The sequence below is a fragment of the Aulonocara stuartgranti genome (assembly GCF_965226115.1).
Source record: "Aulonocara stuartgranti genome assembly, chromosome: 8".
Lineage (NCBI taxonomy): Eukaryota > Metazoa > Chordata > Actinopteri > Cichliformes > Cichlidae > Aulonocara > Aulonocara stuartgranti.
The window spans coordinates 12186279-12207706 of record NC_138959.1 but is presented as its reverse complement, the minus strand read 5'-3'; the positions used below and the strand labels follow the sequence as shown (position 1 = coordinate 12207706).

The window sequence follows — 21428 nt, the reverse complement described above, 5'->3', positions numbered from 1 at the left end:
GTTTTGAAAGTCAGGAGCAAAGAGAACAAAAAAAGAGAGAACCTTCTGCCTTTTTTGTTCTTTAATTCTGTTAATAGCCCAAGGTAAAGATTTATCTGCTCTTGTCAATTTACCTCAGTCTCAATATAAAGCACCAAGGTCACTTTTTCCTTGCCTGGCCCACAGGATTAAATTGTCATGTCCCTCTAATAGGCAGCACAGGGAATCATTAGTCCAGCTCAGCTGCCTGACTGATAGGCATTTCAGTCCAATCATGGGAGTGTGCCGCCACAGGCCAGCCAGTATTGACACTGTGTCAGGACTGAGAGGGGACGCCTTAATCAGGCAGGACACTCTCAACATTGATTTGACAAGCTGCCGTAATGACCCCCTTGTTTTGGTAAAGGATCACTGTTTATCCGAGCTGGCATTGATGCACTTGGAGTGCTGCATTGTCATGGAAACTATTATCACCCGTACAGCTGGACAAGAGTTGTCCTCAGAGGCTACAGTGGATTTCTGTGTTGCCGAGTGTGTGTTTGTGAATAGGCTTATGCACTCACAGCATAGCAAAGTTTCAGTCAAGGTATTTCTTTAATGCGAATAGCTTTACATCATATCTCTGCATCTCTGTGATCATTTGCTTTTTTGGTAGTTCATTTATTTTAGTGGGATTTTTTTTTTTTTTTTTTACAGTAATGGTTTACACCTTCCAATAACAAGCGCAAGATCCCTGGTTCGATTCCACGTGGAGACACAAATCCCTTTGGAGTTGCACAGGAAGGGTATCCAGTGTAAAAATCTGCCAAAAGTAGCTTTACTGTCCCACAATCTCAAGATTTTTTTTTGTTAGGGCACCCCCTCTCTTAAACAGCCTCCCCCAGGAGGTCAGATTGGTGAGCTTCCTATCATCGTCCTTTAAATCTGTCTTAAAGACATGTTTTTGTAAGCGGGCTTTCTCAGTGCCTCCAGCTGGAGCTACTTTTACATCATCTCCTTTTGTGAGATTATTTAAGTTATTTTTATTCCTTTAGTGTCTCGTTCTACTAGCTTCCCCTCAAAATTCAGTAAAACTTTAAAATGTTTCTATTCTTTAATGTTTATCAGTGTCTTGTTTTGTCTTTTAAAACCCTTTGTAATTTTATTTAAAAGATCCTATAAAGAAAGTTTATTCTTATTCTTCTGCTTAATATAATCATTGTTGTTTTTGTTGTTGTTATTATTTATGTTGGATATTTCTAATTACTGTTATACTATTTAAGACAACTGACCATTTTTTAATTGACATTTACACACAGTCACCAAAATTTCAGCTATACTGGTACTGAGAATGTATTATTATTTTGGATTTTTTTCAAAATATTTGCCCTTTTAAAAAAAAGAAAAGAAAAATATTTTAATAGTGCATAAAAAAATGTAATCTTTTACAGTACAATTTTGTTACTTTCCTCTCTCTGTCACAAACTTGACTATGTAACAACTATTCACTTTTTGTGACACAAACCAGCAATCTCATGTGATTTAGGAGAGGCACAAAACTCAAAACCTTTAGTTTTAACCCAAAAATTTAGCATTTATATATTTTTTATAACATTTTTTAATGTTCTGTGCAATAATAGCTGATAATGTAACCCTTTTAAAAAAGTGTCAGCTCATTTATAATTTGACACAGTAAATCACTGCTTTGTAAATAATACACATATATAGTAGTCATAGACTGTTTTTAGTTTGATAGTTAGGCGTGTTTGTTTACTAAGAAGAGGTGACACTGCTGTTGGCAGGAGGATAAGGGAAATCAGCGGCCTCTCTGCGAGGTGTTAGACTGTAAATATTATTGGCATGCTGACAGTCTCCCACAGAGCCATGGTGTGTAAAAATCGTTAACAAGCACGATGATGGGCTCTCTCCATCCCTCAGGTGAGAATGTGGAGTGTGTTTTTACATCAGCCATTATCCAAGAGGGTACAACGAGGTGTTCTGTGTCACGTGATCTAAAATTGTGCAGCGTTATCAAAGAGATAGTGTAATTTATTTTTCTCCTTTTTGGGGTGCGCGTGTGTGTGTAAAACATCATTAACATCCTTTTAAAATCTGAGAAAATAAAGAGACAAGACATATTATAGAACACAATACATCTGCTTTTAATTTGTGAAAATACAAAATGAAATCATGTACAATTTATATACAAGGCTATTTGTACAAGACAATAAACAGTTTTTATTATTGTGTATGATGACATAGTCAGAAATATCAACTTAGCACTGGCATTGACGATGTGCTAAAAAAAAAAAAAAAGCACAAAATAATACAGACTAGACTGCAATGTTGAATGTCTCTCAACCCCACAGGTACTGTCAAACGGGAACACACTAGAAAAAAATACTTCACATTAAGCTTTACACATTTACATACAACTGAATTGCTTTCAGGCGCTGCTCTTGATGATGGATTGATTTAGAAGAAAAAAAGTTTTAAGACTTCTCAGACTGTTTGCGACAGTTGTAGCTATCTCCAGTGAATTTTTAAGAACACTAAACTAGAAGCCTCTTTTCGCAGCAGTGGGTCTTCCTAGAGTCCTCCATTGGCTTCAGCACTGCCTGGCACATTACTGGCACTGAGGGATGGACAGCTTGGGTTTCCTCTGTGCCAGTAAAAATGTCACAACCTCTCTCATTTTACATCCAACATGAATCCTAGGCTGGACTGTTATGTGTCATATATGGATCGAGAAATTCATGGAGCAATATGTGCTTTTCTTTGCTTTTTTTTTTTTACCTTTCCTTCCCCCTCATTGATCCTAAAGTAAAGTGACAACAGTGCCAGTATAGCTGTGATTCATTATTAAAATAAGACATGATTAATAACACCACACACATTATTCTGTGCTTCCAAACAGAAACAAATGATTGGTGCTTTATTAGAAGCAAGTGGAAATGAAATATGTAATCAGTCATTGAGGAGGTAAACAAAACAAAGTATTCCAAAAAAAAAACAAATAGCCAAAAATTCAGTTGTTTTTTTTATGATAGAGCTGTTCTTCGTGCATCAACAAAAATCATGTCTGTTTATGGCATTAAGATTGGTCATGGAGAACATACAAGTTGCTTAATGGCCTCCAAGACAATCCTGTGTCAGGCAGTGCTTACAGCCAAAGGAGGACTTAAATGATGCCCACTTTATGCGATATGTGGCTTTTACATTCATCTTACCTACAAGTCTATCATATATGGTCATAGCATTTGGCTTAGCTGTTTATAGTGACTTAAGTAAATGGATAAATGTAAAATGAACAAACTTTTGGATTTTTGGTTGTTTTATAATTTAACCAAAATTTAAAAAAACCCAACAAAAACAGCTCTATCATATTTGGCTATTAAAAAACAAAAAGAAATTTTGCAGATGCAGATACTTGTTAACACTTCCGGGGTTTTGGACAACTTGAAATAGCAACGTGAAAACATTTATAACACCTGAAAAAAGGCAAAAAAAATAAGACAAACATAAATGGATTCAGATAAGGCTGGACCCAAATGCCATTTACATATGGACACTGGCCGTCGTAACTGTCACAAATGTTGTGAATTAGCTCCAAATGGCAAAGGAATCACTGAGAGTCAGTCACTAACAATGCCATTGTGGTGGGGTTGCAGCTGGGTGTAAAATGCACATTTTAAACATACTGTACAGACTAACTCTGCAACATTGGTTAACGTAAATGCAGAAGTAGTAGTAGTTGTTCATACACAGCTAAGAAGGCAACTTTTACAATTGCAAAACTTGATCCATTAATCCTAATAAACACCCCTTTTCGCAGTATTAGAAGTAGTTTTTTTAACATTGCTTTTCTTGTTGACGTGACCATCATTCCCCAAAATAAACCAAAAAAGTCATGGAGTCTGGCCACTGCTAAAGGTTAGCTGTGCAAACTAATAGCTGAGTGACTGTGATATTTGACAACGATTGTCTTTAATGAAGATTACGTAAAATAAACTTGCTGCAGAGGTGAATGACGAAAGCAGTACATGTTCGCCGTATACGATGAAAAAAATGATGATTTGCGTTTGCAGATGAGGCGATATCTCAGATTCCGGACGGACGCCTACACGATGAGTCTTCTAGGAGTCCAATAACCAGCACGCGTCCAGAACTCAGCGCTTGTGCTCTGCTTCTCTGATGGGTGGAATCAAGCTGCTTGCGGATGTACAGTATATCGACTGATGTGATTGACGGCGAGAGTATTCACAGGCTTGAGCTTTATGGTCCTCTGGTGGGTATTCTGTTGCTCATCTGTAAACCATGTCTTTTCTGAGAAAGAGTCAAAATCATAAAAAGACAAGAAGGGAGGACATCAGACAGTTAATGCTACATGGAGGTCAAATATTTTGCATTAATATGATGCATTTTTACATGCACTAATAACATTTTAAAAAATGTTTTTTCTAAATTGTTGCTTTACGAAGGTATTTTAAGCTCCACGGTGAGTTTTTAGTGGTGGGAAAATATCACTCATTGTGTTTTTACCGCCCTCTCTAATATTTCAATCACGCTAGTGTAAAAATAGGACAGCAACCTCCTTGTGATTAGGAGAAATTAGCATTTGCCCAGTGATTGGATTTAATTGTTTTGCTGTCAGGGGTCTATTACAAGTAGTCATGGTCGCCAACTGGTTGCCCAGCGATTGAGCTTGCAACACCCTCCACCTCTGGATTGAGGGTGTTGCACGCAATGGCACTGCACAGATCGCCTGGTGGGAGGCAAACTGTCTTCAAATAACTGTAATCACTTTCACACAGATTGGCGAATGTTTGCAAGTAACTGCCGCCCTATTTATTAATCTAGAAAGCAAGGTTGCCTAGTGCCTGTGCAATTTTGCACTTTAATCTCCATCCCGTAGCAACTATTTGTGGAATTTCTGCTTTAGGTTAGAATGTAAGATGTTTCTGTGCATGTAGACAAGAGTAGCATAAGATTTGTGATTTTCACTAATTTAATTACCATTCAACTGCAAACTGAGAGCAGACTCTTGGTGCAGTTTGAGAGGGCAAGTGACGGCGAGTGGTCGGAGGCAACAGATCTCAGGTTCATCGTGCACATTTGCAATAATTTTGATTGTGTTGCTGTCTCTACTTTTGTCTCCTAGTGCGATTGTAGCATAATGCCATTCATCTTATGGCCATTTTTTAAAAATATACTGCCATGAAGCATGCAGCTTTGTTGAGTCTAAAGACATGCAAGTTCCAGTGAAGCAAAATCTCTTTACCAAATTACAAGTTAATGCAGGACTTCCACCTTCATAATTATTGTATATTTTCTAACCTTTTATTTATAAAAGACTTCAAACTTTTGGCTTGATGCAACTTTTTCTGGTTAAGAAGGAAATAGATAACCTGACATTCTACAATGTGATTCATGGTCATGACCTAAGGCTGTTATACTGTGGTGCATTAATACATGTGCCAGCAGACACATGTTGCCAGTAACAAAACATTAAACAACAGTAAAATGTAGCATCAAACCATTCAGTTGCAGTCACACATTCTACAGTCAAACCCGCTGTGAACTGTGCTGCTTAGGTCACGACCATGCTCTCCTGAAGCAGTCATTTGGAAATGCTAAACTACTTGGCTTTCATTCAGAGGGCAACATGTCAGCAGGGACATGACCGTGTTCAGTGCAAGTATGTAATATCATGCATATTCATTCACTTCCATACCTTGGCCAACTCTACTTATCCTTGTTGCACTTTGAAAAGAGAAAGTAGTACACTACGTGTAAGCTAAGTGGGAAAATACTAATGCGACCATTAATAACAGAAAAGGCAGAGCAGGAAGATCGGAGGCATAAAACCAGCAGATGATCTCATTGCGTATGGATTTGGAGTAGGTTAAACAGTAGGTTGCCACTAATCACAAAAAAAGATAACGAAAAACAACATAGGTCATGTAAAAATATCTTTAAGTGCCATTATTATGCATCCAGCATAATAATGCATGTCAGACAGCCATAATCTTCCCATGCCTATTGTTAAAGCAGTTTTAAAAAATTATCTCCAAGTTTCAGATGGAAATACCAGCATGCAGCTGCACTTCAGATGTTTTTAAATCAAACGAATACACTGGTGTGTTAAATGGATCTCTGTAAAAAAGTGCAATGCATCGTATTAACTGAGCATGAGCAGTATTGTTAACCATAAAAAGCCTGTAGTGTTCATTCAGCAGCTGTGACACATAAGCATTCCCTTTGAATGAATGTGAAAATATTATGATATTGCTATTATTTGTAGAATGCATACCTCTGTCAATTCTGCAAAGTCCCTTCACTGTGTTAATGACAGTAAAATACTGAGATACCTGTAATCAATATATACTCAGAGACAGACAATTAAACCAAACAATCTTAGACCCCATCCATACCGGGAATATATTCAATAAATATAACCGGCCCCATGAACCGAACCCATGAACTTAAGGACAGGCCTGATTAACAACATTTAGTAATTAATGCAAATACAAATACTGCACATGGCACAAACAAGCTTTTGTGATTCAAACAAGTCTGTACTTTATGGTCCAACATACATTAGTAAAGACATAAAATGAGTTATTCGGAAGCACAGAGGCATACTTATAGACAGTATAAAAGATGGATGTGGGTCCTGAGCCTGACAAGTGGAGCCGATACAGAAGCGCCCCAATGTTCTTTGCCCAGCAGGGAATTATTTCCCTGGTTCCAAATGAGACTTCCTGTTGTATAGACGTACATGGTAAAATAGCTCTAAGCTTCATTAGTCTGTGAACTCAGTAAATATGCAACTGGTGACTTTAATCAATAGTTTCAGATAATATAGTTTATTTGGGAAATTATGACTGTTATTCAACTCATAAAGGAGGATTTACAGGGAATGCTCATTATCTAAAGACTTGTGATGGCGAATGCGATGAAGTGTCTTCGGTTTCCAACCTCTCTGGTTTCAAAAGTCCAAGAAATCAACAACCTTTTATATATCGATCTTACAGTCTTTAATTAAATGATTCACCTGATTCATTATGCCAACTTGCAGGCACTCTATAACAAACACCTGCCAGACACCACAGTGTAATTATAATAGGGTATATTGCACTAAAAGTACAGGTTAAGTGTACTTAACAAAGGCATTATTTCATTATGGGACCTGGTAGGCTTGCACTACATTGGTACAGCCTATAGAGAACAACCATAGTGTACAGATAAGTCGTGAAACTCTAAGTGTAGCTTAGAGGCTCTGTCTTCTTGTACAGTGTAATGCTTTACAGCTGTTATGTTTCTATATTGCAAATTGCAAGTTGAAAGCTTATGGATAGGAAATGGATTCTTTACCTTTTTAGAGTTATCGAGAGAAAGAAAAGCCAAATACATTTGAGGACATGCTTTTGTTAAAAATGGGCTGTGGCCACCTGTGAAGAATTATCTACACAATCTAAACTCTGACTTCTGTACATCTGGTAAAAAAAAAACTTGTAGGTATACGTGGTACCATTATAAAAGATTGATGACTGATCAAAGTGGTATCATCCAGTCAGCTGCTTGTGTCTTGAATACACTATGGTTGAAGCTGTCAGCTTATCAATCACTTGAAAAAAGTGTATGTGGTCGGGGACTTGGTAAGCCCAAACATGATGTTGAATTGGGAAAGTCTAGCCAAAGTAATAAAATCTGGAAGTACGAAATCTACTTTGAATAACTATCCCTGCTTCTAGCTAAGAGTTAGATAGAATGCCATGTACATTTCCACAGCAGAAACGCCTTCCTATAGCGATTCACACCAACTATAGTGTCATCTGTGGAGACCACAGGTGTAGTAAGGCTTCAAACTGAAGTAAGACCTAAATTGTGAAATCAAGACAAAGGCAACAAGAAGATTATAAGGATTCCAGCTCCTTTGGTTGCAGGTCGAATACTCTGTAGAGAAAAAAATGCTAGCTATTGCTGCCGTATGCTGACAGTGTAGTACTCACAACTTCATTGAACCTTGACTTTAAGCAGTTACGGGCCCAATTTGCAGCGGTGCATAGAAATTCTGATTCAGTTTACCAGTCTAATTACTGGTAATACAAGTGGTAATCATAATACATGAAAATGTCTCTTCACAAAGTTTAACAATTGTAGAATAAAACTGAAATGTGACATTCACATTGTGCGGGTCAAACTTTATTAACAACCGTAACATTTTATGCTTGCAAATTGTCTTGACATAACTAATAGTTCACGGTGGCAAGTAACATTTAACTAAAAGCGCAGCTTTCTAACGCAAATCAAAAGGCATTGAGAGGACACGATGTGCAAGAATTCATTGACATGACATGAACCTTTAAGACGTGTAATTTTAAAAGTGCAATTTAGTACAATAAGTTTCAGCTTTAATTCGAAATTAAACAAAACTTGGAATGCTACAAGTGGAAAGAGACGGTGGCCATAATCACAGAGGTGCTGGATATTAGCAAAACAAAAAGGAAAGATGGAGGTTGTACAATGTTTGTCACTTACTACCCTGAGGGTAATTACTTTGTCATGTTCTATGATGTGTTTGCCAGTGTCACATATATAATAATATCCTTTTCTTCCACATTAGATGGAGGTTGAGAGGAGTCTGTGTGTATAGGTAAGGCTTTCGTAGTTAATTAAAAGTTGGTAAGCGGTTAACTGGACAGAATTAGTTGTAGAAACCCTGATGTATATTTGCACTTGACTCAAAGTGTACTAGTCAGGATGTTACTACTGTTCTTGGCTTTCAAATGCACAAGAATGTGGGAAAAAAACAGCTAATGGATGGAATGAAACTCAGTCCAGGGGAGTTCCAGTTATTCTTTGACCTGCAATATTAGCCAATCCTGCTAAAGTGGAAACCCAATCTGTACTAAATTGCTTTGTTAAACACAAAAGTGGCACATACATACACCGTCAGACGGACATACACACTTTGACACTCAGACGTGTGAAAGTCTGTCTGGACAAACAAGGCAAACGCTGTCGGCAGGCACCGGTCACGGACATAGACAGTCACAGAGCTTTAGAGGGGCACATACTTTTGTTTGTCTCGCGAGTCCCTGCTTTTGGCTCGGTTGGTGCGGTTGGTGGTGGGGATAGAGTGGACGGAGGAACTCTTTTTGCTTGAAGAATGGGATGAATGGGAAGAATGGGAGAGGCTGGTTCGAGACTGGCCAGCGTTGTGGTCAAACTGCATCAGGCAGAATATCAGGTCTGAGGGCACCAGCTCAAATGCATACGGTGGATTGGTTATGACATATCTAGAGGAAAAAGGGACCAGATGTGAGGCCAGTTATAAATAAAGTAATACATGAATCCATTATTATTTGGATTTCAGTCAAATGCAAGAACACATACCGTTTGGTACACTGGCTCTGTGTGTTTAGATGTGCGTCTCGTAGCCGATAGATGCCAAAACACAACATGTTATAGGTTTTTAGGGCTTTACAAAACAGGTCACCATAACAACCACCATCCTGTAAGAGAGCAACACAAAACTGATGAGTACACAATTTGTATTTTGTAAAACCAACATTAAAAATACATATTAACGTCATAGAAAAATAGAATCTGTGTTACACAGCGTAGTCTTTTCTTTTCCCTTGCATGCTCTTTGTTTTGTTTACTGTTGTCTATGTAAATGAAGGACAAAATTGTCTCCTGACCACACTCAAATAAAATCAGCAAATAGATCTCTAGCATCAAAAGTGATAGCATTACGTCTTTATCTGATACAGCTGGATAATAAAGCAGAAAGTCATGGAAATTAAGCAGATAACTCTACAAACTCGACAAGAAACACAAGCATTCAACAACATTTTACAGCACACAGTTAACTCATTCCAGTTGAAGTGGAACTGCCACAATTAGAGGATTCGGTCACCAGGGTAAAGCAATGATGGATTTCATGGAATATTAGAGAATATTAAGAGAGCCATAGCACAAAATAAAAGAAGCCTCCTTGGCTCATTAGCTTTGTTCTGCCATTTATAGTACTGTACAGGAGTCTTGAGCCACCCGTCCTTTGTTTATATTTAGCTTCCTAAGAGTCAGACTAAATTTTAAGTTGTCTTCGGAAATAGCTTTCCAAGCTTTCTGAAGGCTTTTAGTTTTTCTTTGGACATTGGCTGCTTTCCGTCATTTTCAGTTCAGTTCTTGTACCTGACCACTGTCAGAGGATTTTTTTTTTTTTTTTTTAATCATATGAATCATTCAAGCATAAATAAAGGGACCTAACAGACGGGATGAGTTAGGAAAACAAAATAAGAGATTTTAAATTGAAATCTTAGTCACTTCATTACTAGCAACCTGTCACAAAACCCATCAGTTGTTCCCATGTCTTTAGTTGATTTGGGTTTATGAAAAATACCAGCAAACATAGTATTTTTGGACCAACAAATGTAAATTCCCAAAATATATTAGCTTGAAGCTTGGTATATCTCATGGTGTGTAGTGCGTCCTTAAAAAATTTGAGGAAACTGAACAAGTAGAGGACAAAAGAAAAAGTGGCAGGCTTTAAAATCTTTCTACAGCAGATGACCAGTGTGTGAAAGCTGTGTCCAAAAGAAATAGGAAACATCCAGCAAAGACCTGAAACACGACCTGAGAAATGCATCTGGCTCTTCAGTTGATCCATCTACGTAAGTGCTAACAATCAGTCAATATGCTATTAACAATATGCTATTAAAACTAACATCTTAAATAAATGCCAAAATACTTATTTGATGCTCATTCTATAGATAAATATAACTTTATTTTCTATTCATTATACAATTTCAGCTATGTCACAATCACTCAACACAGTTTTACATCCCCATCCCATCCCTATTACTCTGCATCCTTCAGTAACAGCAGCTCCCACAAAGCAAGCTGACAAAAATGTCCTTAGCCCCCAGGTGACAAGACCAATCACTTACCCCGAGGTCGGCAAAGGGCCCATCGTACAAGGCCAGCTGTGCCACGCGACACCTGTCCCTGTTTGCCAGGGTCTGTGGTGTGCTGTAGCCACCTCTTAATGCATTCTCCTCTGCCAGCAGCCCCTCCAGCTCCGGTGTCGCCCCGCCCGTTACCAGCGTCCGGATCAAGGTGAGGATATTATCATTGAAGTATGTCTGAAGGAATGAAGTTAGAGGGGGGTGAGTCCTTAAGCAAACACTCCCAAAGTCACAACTGAACCTTCTCAGCGTGTCAGGCAGATTGAATGGTGCTATCTAACCCTGCTCTGTCGCATCACATTGGCCTGAACATGGAGTGAAAAGACAGGAGAATCCAGTTACTGCAGGTCACACCTACTTCCATCAGAGCAGCGAGTCCATGTTCACACTTGTACAAGGATTTATTACTTAGCTTTATATAAGAAAGAAAAAAAGTCCGCTTTATAAACCACACACTAAACCTGAAGATATACTCCTCTCTGTAATTGTTATCTTTCTAATCCCTCCTCAGTTATTGCTTTGCTGATTTTAACAAGGGCAAATGTCTCCCCTTTTCTTTTCACTGCAGTCGCTTGTCTCCCCCTGCTTGTACAGCATGGTGACATCTCCCTTGGCTGCTGACAGCACTATTGACTCAGATGATGGATGAGGGCTGTCCATTAGGTAGCATTACCTTTGTCTACACTGGAGCACACTTGAAGGCAGCTTTGTTCTAACCTCACTCAAACTGAAAGGCAGACAAATGAAGCCATCATGCCTTGTACAAGTTCCAGTCTTGTCATTCATTCTTTTAACAGAGGACCAGAATGTGCCTACTTTATTATTTGTATTATTTTTTTAGATTTAGTTGTAAAGCTCGGCCAATATATGATTTTTAAAACCGATACAATACTGATACGATATTTGGCAGTAAAGAATTCAGTATATTAGCGGTTATTCTTTTTCTTTTAGACACACGACACAAAAAAACATTTGTTATGTGTCATTATTAAGGGTTATATTTTTTATTTCATCTCATCCAAGAGGGTTCTTCAGTTCCATAACCAAAAGGTTATGGAGGTATTTAAACCCAAGTGGGAGTTTCCCCTTTGGAGATGAACATGTGTTTCATCACATGAGCTTAGCAGAGCCCTATTAGGGTTTAAATACCTGGGATTCTCCACGTTTTGCTTCTTGGACTGAAGTGAAACAATCAAAAGCCCAATCTTCTTCTTTTCAAGCTCTTAAGACTGCTGATACAGCTTTATCAGTAAGTAGCTAATATCAGTCGATACCGTGACTATTTAGTTGACCTATTTTGCAATTGGCAGATGTTATTAGAAATTCGATTTTTTGACTTACCGCACTCATTAAGGAATCCAGCACACTGACTGCAAATGCTGTCCCACAGGCAAAAGGCTGTGTGAGGTACAACTCTGTGTCTGGGTCGTCGTCATCATCTTGATCCAGGAACTGAACATTCGAGTCATTCACTATGGGGTAAACGTGTTCATTTTATTAGCTATTTCAGTTCAGCTTGTTTTTTGTTGGGTTTTTTTTACTGCACACTGAGTCCAACATGGCAAATGCTTGATTCACGTGAAGAGGAGGACACAACAATACAGCGGTTGTGCACAACAGTCAGTAGCAGCAGATATGGACTGTATTAGAAATCGGTGAATAGTTTCGCATATTCTCCTCATTTGCTTAGTTCCAAATTTGGACCACATTTTAGTTTCTTTAAAAGAACTAAAATGACATATGTGTCTGGTGTTTGTATCCAGCCTTGTGGCCAACTTGCCTCTGCCACATTCCATATCCAGGCCATTCATGCACACTCATGACACCATGCATATTGTCAAAGTTCCAGGCCTTAACTTGAAGTCCTCCTGAGGTCACTATCAGTAACACCATTATGCCATTGTTTGTCTTGTAAATCCAAGACAGAACTTCCAATTACTTGTACTTGCATGTCAAGTCAAATGAAAGTATTTCATTGCCCCAGAACCTTCTTTAAAGATGTCTTTGAGCACAAAAACACATGCAGTAGCTGGAAGAAAGTAATGATGTAAAATTTAGTTGGAGAACTGCTTCTTCTGTGAGGACAGAAATAAATGTCAGTCATATCGACAGGGCTGAGATGAAAGAAGGGCACGGGACAGAGAACGTGATCCGACAGAAGATGCTATGAAAACAGCCACAAGGACTTCTGAGGGATCAAAGACCCTGTAATTCTTAGAAAAATAAAAGGGAGAAATTTTGCTTTGAGATAGGGAGCCAAAACAAGACAGGCAATTTCAACCAGAACCAAGGGTAAAATGTGCTCAAAGTGATGCCATGGGAATGGACTGAGCCTCTTGTGCAGCACGAGAAATCAAAAGAAAGCTGATATGGAGGCAGCAGCAGTTACGACACTGCAGTACAGGACAGAGGCACTTCTTCTTACCCAGCTCAGTTATCATTTGTATGCTGGTCCCACTGCTTTTATCCTGACTGAATGAAATCACAGGCAGTTTTTTGCCTGGCTTTGCTAATGGCGCTAGACAAGTGTTAAGGAAAAACAGTTACTGGTACATGTCAACAAGGGACAAAAGCATAAACAAATTCCACTTTTAGTACAGTTAATCAAGTGATGACAGCCTCTAATTGCATAATTTGTGTTTTCGGAGATTTGTTTACAACTACTACACTGAAAAGAACATAAAACAGCAGAGCTAGCATATCAATCAACACGTAGCAGCAAACCATACCTAGTTCTGTTATGATGGGGATATTTGCTCCAGTGGTGACAGAGGTCTGCCTCACCAGTCCATGGACTGGACTATTCTCAGGAGATGATCTATCCATTCCTGGTGGTGTGAAGCCTTAATGGACATACATGTCACACAAAGCACATCAGTTAATACTAGGTTCAGTACTTGATTTTAGAGGTTACGATAATGCACATCAGCAGAACTAATGTGTCGGGGCTATTTCATCTATTTGCAGCCACGAGTGAGGTGTAAAGTGCAGTGTTACCATATTCTTGACAACGACCAGTATTGATTTATATATAATAGATGTGACAAACAGCTCATTTTGTTTCCCTTTGATTGTGTGTGCATGGAGACAGAAACATTTTACAAACATATGCAAAAAAAAGCATGTACAATATGGAGTCATGAAATAGAAAATCAGTGACGCAAGATTGAATCCAAATTGACTTGACATTTCTTGCTTTCCTCAGACTGACAAGTAAGCACATTAAATCAGTGATGCTGTATGTATAATACATAGGGTATATTGTGATATCCATCACTTACTGCTGACTAAGCAGCACCATGCGAGGTCATACATGTATTAGAGGAATAATGAAATTGTTGGAGACCCTACCACCACCACACCCTCCACCCGTCGCGAGGCCAAAAGGTTTCTAAAAGGATTTCTCTCAGTGCCAAATAATGGCCCCTTACTGAAGACCATCTGAAGCTAACTGAGTGCTTCAAGTGTCATTTAGAAAGCTATAACATGCAATTTTAATACATTGCACACATTAGTTTTATGAAAGTAGTCTCAGATATTGAAAAATAACAATGTGCAAGCCAGGCAAATCTCTTGTGCCAGAGCTGTGCTTGTTGCCACCAATTAAGTTTGTGAAGAAACCAGTTGTTACAGTAACCTGAGGAATAGTCAGCTGGGTTTACTGTCAAACACAGTGACACCAGGTCAGCCAAGCAGCACCCACTGAGGAATATTCTCTGTGCCAGGGCCCTGTCCCTTCCAGGCAGTGCAGTGAACTATGATAGGGCGCTCCTTACCTTGAGAATTAGCCTGCAAGACCCCGATGCTGTCATCAAACTGCATAGATTTGATGTTGAGTGACGCCAAGATGCATTCTTTGTCCTGCAGTGATGCATCGTCAATATTGTTCTGATTGGCTGACAGAATGACACACATGTCGCAGAGGTTGATGTTGACAGCCCTCAGATCTGCCCTACTCAACGGTGTGCCCTTTGAGAACCAGTGAAGGAGAGAATTTGTTATCTCACCTATAAGGTACAAGAAATAAATCAAAGTTTTGAACGGCAGGCAAACTCGAAACTTCTGTCGGCCTCGTGTGCATGCTCCAAATTATACTACGCGCTGCTGGCGAGTCCTGACAAATGCTGCTACTGCTAATTATGTCTTTCACAAAGTCTTTTAATGGTGGAACAAAAAAAAATTGTGGATGCTCATATTAAACATGAACAAAGTTTCAAATAATGAGGTCAGCGAATGTGCAAGTATTCACTATAAGCTCGAGCTTAAGACTTTTCAGGCCAGATTTACTGAATGGGACAAAAAAGCATGTGAGCGAAATCCTCATAGTGCTCATGGGTGTGGTTAGTTTAATGGTTGTGCCTATAAACACAAGCACAGTCAGTTCATATAAAGTGCACAAGTTAAGACATGTTTTTTTCTGTGTTAAATATCAACGCAATTAGCAGTAAATAATAATAATAATGGATTGCATTTATATAGCGCTTTTCGGGGCCCTCAAAGCGCTTTACAATTCCACTATTCATTCACTCTCACATTCACACACTGGTGGAGGCAGCTGCAGTTGTAGCCACAGCTCCCCTGGGGCAGACTGACAGAAGCGAGGCTGCCATATCGCGCCATCGGCCCCTCTGGCCATCACCAGTAGGCGGTAGGTGAAGTGTCTTGCCCAAGGACACAGCAACCGAAACTGTCCAAGCTGGGGCTCGAACCGGCAACCTTCCGATTACAAGTCGAACTGCCAACTCTTGAGCCACGATCGCCCTTAGTGTCTATTGCAAAAATTTCTACGTTGATTCGTGCAGTTGATTTAAATATTCTCCTCCCATGTCTTGATGCATGTTCAATCGTCCGGGTAAGTAAATCTCCAAAAGTTGATTCTGTTCATGTGGACATCCAGATGAAAAGAATCAACTTTTGGAGATTCTCCTCCCATATTTTGCATCTTATTGAAGGACCGCTCAGAAACATACATGCAAACATCTTTAAGTTGTCACCTCTTACGCATAATCTTCTCACTGCTATCTCTTTGTAAATACTAACAATACAATACAATTTTTTATTATTTTTTACACCTAAACCCAGTTTGTGCTGATGCAACGTGTTTATAAATCTGTCCCTTGGTGCGCAGCTTTCTGACTTTTTTTCCCCTTCTGGCACTGTATGATGTCAGAAAGAGAGAATAACCTCCATATAATCAATTCGGGTACAGAGGTTTAGCTGTGAGCCACCTGCTATCCGTCTGATTGAAATTTGTAGCCAATCAGTAGAAATCTGGCTTACAAGGTGAAGGAACAGCGCTGAAGCTTGTTTAACACAGCAGATGAACTGACAGGATGCAACTAAGTCCAATATAAGATAAATAAGGATTCCTTATTCTGGGAGTCATGCATAGCTTCCCTAATAAAGTCCAGGCAGAAATTCGCATAATCAAATCCACAATGTTCCCCTAAACCTAGCCAAATTCTTTGCTAGCATAACCACATAAATATTAATCATTATGTAATGTCCAGGATTTAATATTCTACCGAAAACCACAAATTGTTGATGGCTTTAAGATTTGTTAACAATGAGCATTTTGCAGGACAGCTTGCAAAATAACAATGTGCTTTTTATACTGATGAAACAGTATCACGTTTCCCACAAAATACATTTGTTAATGAGCATTATATGCACACCAGTTTAGAAAAACAAAGGCATCACTTTGACGTGATCTAGATAAACATTTGAAATTAGTGATTTTTCTCTACTTACAGGCAGAATGGAGACTTTGGGGAAATTATGCAGAGTTTCCCATTCCCGCTTCAGATACTCAAGGGAGCCGACAAACACAATATGCTTCAGCTCATGGTAGTGAAAGTTGCTTGCTCTCAGAGGCATCACAAAGTTTCGGACACCGATCAGCGCCGATTTCACGTCTCCAAATATGCACACGACCACATGACCGCTCAGAACAGTCATGGCTGCCTCACTCCGTGTCTGAGAGGGAAAGAAAGGGATAAGGGATCAATATGTTCCTGGCTGGAATTTGCATAAATGGGCATTTCCAACAAATGTTAGCGCTTTCTCCTTTTGCAGTGAGCCTGCCCCCCCTGTAAAATATATCATGCAGTTCTGCACTGCAATGAAAGTAATTTGAAAAATGGCATATGTATTAGTACAAGAAATTGTCCATAGTGCAGGGCACTCTTGTAGCAAATGACATGTCAAACACCTCATTACAGAGTGTTTAAGTGCCCTGTCAACCTCTGATAGTGCTTTGTGACATGACACATCTGTCACCAGGGAGAAGAGTGTCGGGACAAATGACGTGTACCGAGTGAAGGAGCAGGACCCACCAAGATGACCTTCTCAATGTCTTTGGACGGGCACCAGTGAAACATCCCCGTGGAGTCATATTTCTTTACGTTCTCGTCCATGCTCTCAATCTGCTCGTTTCCCAGGATGAGGAGTGGGTCATGTCTAATCAAACAAAAAGATGGGAGGGAGAAAGTGAAATTATATCATTGATTTGAACAAAAAACACATTTTATAAATTAACCATAAGAATATTTGGCAATCTGCAAATAGGTCGCTTTTACTAAAAAAAGAAAAAGAAAAAAAAAGGTTGCTTTCTTCCTAGTTTTTCCCGCTTCCTCTTTTCGTTTTCCTGTCAGAGGCCATCTGCAGAAATGCCAACAAAACTGCCATGTCATCAAGCAGAGTGACATCAGCAGCGGCAGCCAGGCGGAAGAAGATGGCAGCAACACACTGCGTTGACTGGCATGAGCACGGAGATGCAATTACGCCCCCTTACTGCATACGGCTTTTGACGTAGTGCGCTGCGTGGTAAAAGCTTTAACAGACCAGACTTTAAATATTTCAGCAATTTGCCCAACCGTATTTGCTTTCCAAAGTGAAGGGTATTAATGTTTAAACAGACCATCAGAACTATATAAACTAATTTCACTGGTGAACATTAACGCTGACCACTAAAAGTTGTCTCCCAACACGAGTACCTGCATTTCTATCACGCTTGTTCTGGTCAGGGGGATATGATCTTATGAAGTCATACAGTTAATTTAAATAAAGGGTTTTGATGCATGTAATAGAATAATCAAACACATGATCTATGGTATGAAAAAGATTAACAGAAATTTGTAAGTTACCCAAATTTAACATCTCATCAAGCTGATCCCAACGAAAAGTTTTTTATCTGCGGAAGAAAACTCACATAAAGATTGTCCGAAGCCAACCGATATACGTGACCAGCCACATTAGCAGTACTGCTCAACACAATCCCTTTGCCCTAAATCAACTTTGTCAGATTCAGATCAAAGTTAAAGATGCTGTCTTCTGAAAATCCAGACAACAGTCTTCGGTCTCTGTCCAAAACCTTTTAAATTGTTCAAGTCCTCCCCTCGTAACAAGAGCGTCTCTTTAATCCATCCAAGTACCTCAAAAGAATGGACACCTTAAGTAACATGTTAAGTATGTATGAAAGTGTCAGCTGAAACTACCATCCCTCAGGCTCCAAGAGACTGAAGCCGAAAAACCCCCCACCTTTGGGCTCATATACCCCCAGGCAAGACCTGGATGTCCTTTCAAGAATATAAGTAGCAGTAGAGGGAAATGTCTTTTCTACCTCTCTGTCGATGCGGCTTCACTTTGAAAAGCGCGTGTACGATAAAATTTCAATGTCAAAGCGTGCACATGTTTTTTTGTTTTTTTTTTTAAAGTACAATGTTAACAGAAACGTGAAATAAAAAAATAATTAAATACACTCCAATATATTGAAAGCGGGGGTCCTAAAAACAATGGCACTCACTCCCATTTGCTGCTTCTAGACTGTCGGTTGCATGAAATCAGACATCGCCGCTTTTCTTTTTTCTGTGTAATCAAAAGAAGCGGAGGCGGCAGCTTTGATAAACTGTAGGTTTACAGGTTTACAGCCAGGACAATCATAAATGATCATAAAAAACTGGAATTACAGTGCTTAAAATCCACGTGAGAGTGCAATTCAAATTCTAATAAGAGTGAAAGCATTTAGTGGTTTTACACCTTGGCTAAATATTCCATCAAAAGTCAAATGTTTCACCACTCACTCAGTGGAGCCGCTGTCACTTCAGTTTGTCCTTGTGAAGATGACTGGTGAGGCAGAGCTCTGCCAGGATAGCTATCGCTCACTGTCAGCCATGACGGCCTGTCACTACCCTGCACTGCCAATTGCCTCAGCAGTTCTGTAACAGACATGACGTGTATGTCACGGCACTCCGATGTGACCAAACGCGTTATGACATCCCGCAGTTAGATGTGTCTTATGACCCATCAAGGAGCCCGTGGAAATGGTGTTAATTTCAGTGAGGTCGTCATTGCTAAGTTCCAGACGGGTCATGTTAGTTTGCTGGAACTAGAAGCGAACTGTCTCGTGGAAACGTGATCGCTTTTTTTTTTTTCCTCTTGCGTGGTTTGTTTCGTTAAACAGCGCAGAAGTGTCCGTGACTGTCACTTCTGTGTACTTCTAAAGATTCAAACTGATCAGCAGCATAATTCACTGCTTTATGATGACACGTTTGACAAGACTTCACACATCATTACCCCGAAACATAAGGCCAGGTGTTTTCTGGAGGAGCGTAATGACAGCTGAGAGAGCCATAAAGAAGAAGGCAGACATGCACATTATGTCGATCTTCTAATTCGGCAGCACTGCACTAGTTCTCTCTAACACAAGCACTAAGAGCAGGCAAAGTCTTTGAAAACCCGGCACATCATGAAAACTGACAAAGGCCTGCTCTTCAAAACCCACAGCCAATCTGTTGATCATTACTTATTTACAAAGGCCTTGAGGCCGCGGGTCCTGTAAAAACACATTTGATATAGTATACACCCAGATGTTTTTTTCTCTGCTTGTTGCAATGAAGTATCCCTTAGGCTACCACGGCGAATCCCTCTCTAGCGTGTAGGCAGCAGACGCTGCACGAAATATCACATCCACCTGTACTGCACAGTATTAGCATGGCAAGTAGATGGATTGGTTTGGTGTGTTGATTTTTTGCTGATAGCATTGGAAAAGCCTGGTTTTGCTTCCCAAGAGCCTGGAAATCACCTGGAGCAATTCAACTTTCAAACCACTTTGAACCAAATAAATAAAGGGCAAACGCCCACCTGGAAAAAACAGAGACCAGACATCAAAGGAAATGGTAATGTATGCATACTGACACTTTTAGTTATAATACAAAGCAATATTTTTTTTCCAGAAATAGTGAATGTTGCTGATCTGTACTGTATCTGATGGTATTAAACAATACAGACATATGTGGGTTTGAATTCCAAATGTCAAGCAGATCGCAGCCATATTAGCAGTGAGAACATAAAGTCATCTGTCAGGTTTAATTAAATTTCATTTGTGCTGTTGCACTTTGTATACATCAGGCTGCAGGTCTTCCCTGTTGCCTGGCTTCCTTATAACATTGCACTTAATGACAGTGACTACTATTATTATCGTCCCTCTAATGGGTTCTTGTTGAATAACAGTGTTATCTCCAGTCAAGATCAATACGCTACGATTTAATTTCACGAGACAAGATAAAAGCAAGGTAGCATTTGAATTCGCCTTTCATTGTGATGATACATATCATCTGTGGCCTTACGTGCTGAAAAGACCTCAGAGGGATCCGACAATAGATGAATAGCCTTGGGCTATCTATCCTTTAGAGCCCCTCTGACTGCCTGGTGCTGTCATTAGTGCCAGGCCTGTTTAAGAACTGTAGTCTGTGGGTGTCACATGAAACCTTGTGGCATAGAGCTCATCTCAGAGGCTGACATATTTTCCATGAAAAAAGGAGCGTAGAAAAATGTTCTTTCAGATGCTCTTTGTAATGCACTGCTTAATCCAACAAGTACTGGTTTTCTTCCTAAAGCACAGGTATCTGTACTTTCTTCATCAAAGCTTTGTTAAAGCTACATTAATGACTATATTTATGTCCCTAAGAGGTTAAATTGATATGTGTAATGTGAAAGAGATTATTTGATTATGCTTATAGTTATAAACCAACAAAGGATTATCACCTGACTGGAGATCCCTGCAGAGTATTTTTATACCGTCCGGCAAGTTGTTTTGGTTTCATTACTCTTATGATGAGCAGGAAGCTAGTCTGTATGTTACCCTCCCAACACTAAGCAACAAATATAATATATAGCTGTTCGATATAACGATATATATCGGATTACGATATAAAAACGTCTATCATTTCATTTTAGATTATCGTTTAATTTCGTGGTGTCGCAAAATAAACTGTTTACGGCAATATTTTTTCATCGTTTTGATGGTCACTGTAGTGGCTATATTAATTTCTTAAAGTTCTCTCTTTCTTCCTGTTAAAAGGGAGTTTTTCCTCCCCACTGTCGCCAAAGTGCTTGCTCATAGGGGGTCATATGATGGTTGGGCTTTTCTCTGTATCTACTATACAATATAAAGCGCCTTGAGGCGACTTTTGTTGTGATTTGGCGCTATAT

General features: G+C 39.4%; 1 protein-coding gene and 1 long non-coding RNA gene across 12 annotated transcripts in view; one reads left to right on the top strand and one right to left on the bottom strand.

The window, feature by feature from the left end:
- The window catches only part of LOC309713528, a 180476-nt gene extending 176360 nt beyond the window's left edge, over nt 1-4116 (top strand). For both annotated transcript variants that reach the window (XR_014278599.1, XR_014278600.1), the window contains exon 4: nt 4047-4116. This is a non-coding gene — a long non-coding RNA (uncharacterized lncRNA). The remainder of the gene's footprint in view (nt 1-4046) is intronic.
- LOC309713520 (calcium-activated potassium channel subunit alpha-1a) overlaps nt 2089-21428 on the bottom strand; it is a 101353-nt gene continuing 82013 nt past the window's right edge. For 5 of the 10 annotated variants that reach the window (XM_082545199.1, XM_082545202.1, XM_082545201.1 and 2 more), the window contains 9 exons: nt 17273-17396; nt 16689-16913; nt 14714-14906; nt 13667-13780; nt 12279-12409; nt 10920-11114; nt 9361-9479; nt 9042-9263; nt 2089-4284 (listed from right to left, as the gene is read on the bottom strand). In XM_082545199.1, the coding sequence (XP_082401325.1) occupies nt 4263-4284; nt 9042-9263; nt 9361-9479; nt 10920-11114; nt 12279-12409; nt 13667-13780; nt 14714-14906; nt 16689-16913; nt 17273-17396 (1345 nt within the window). In that variant the 3' untranslated portion in view covers nt 2089-4262. The other 5 variants (XM_082545204.1, XM_082545205.1, XM_082545208.1 and 2 more) reach the window with 3 other exon arrangements.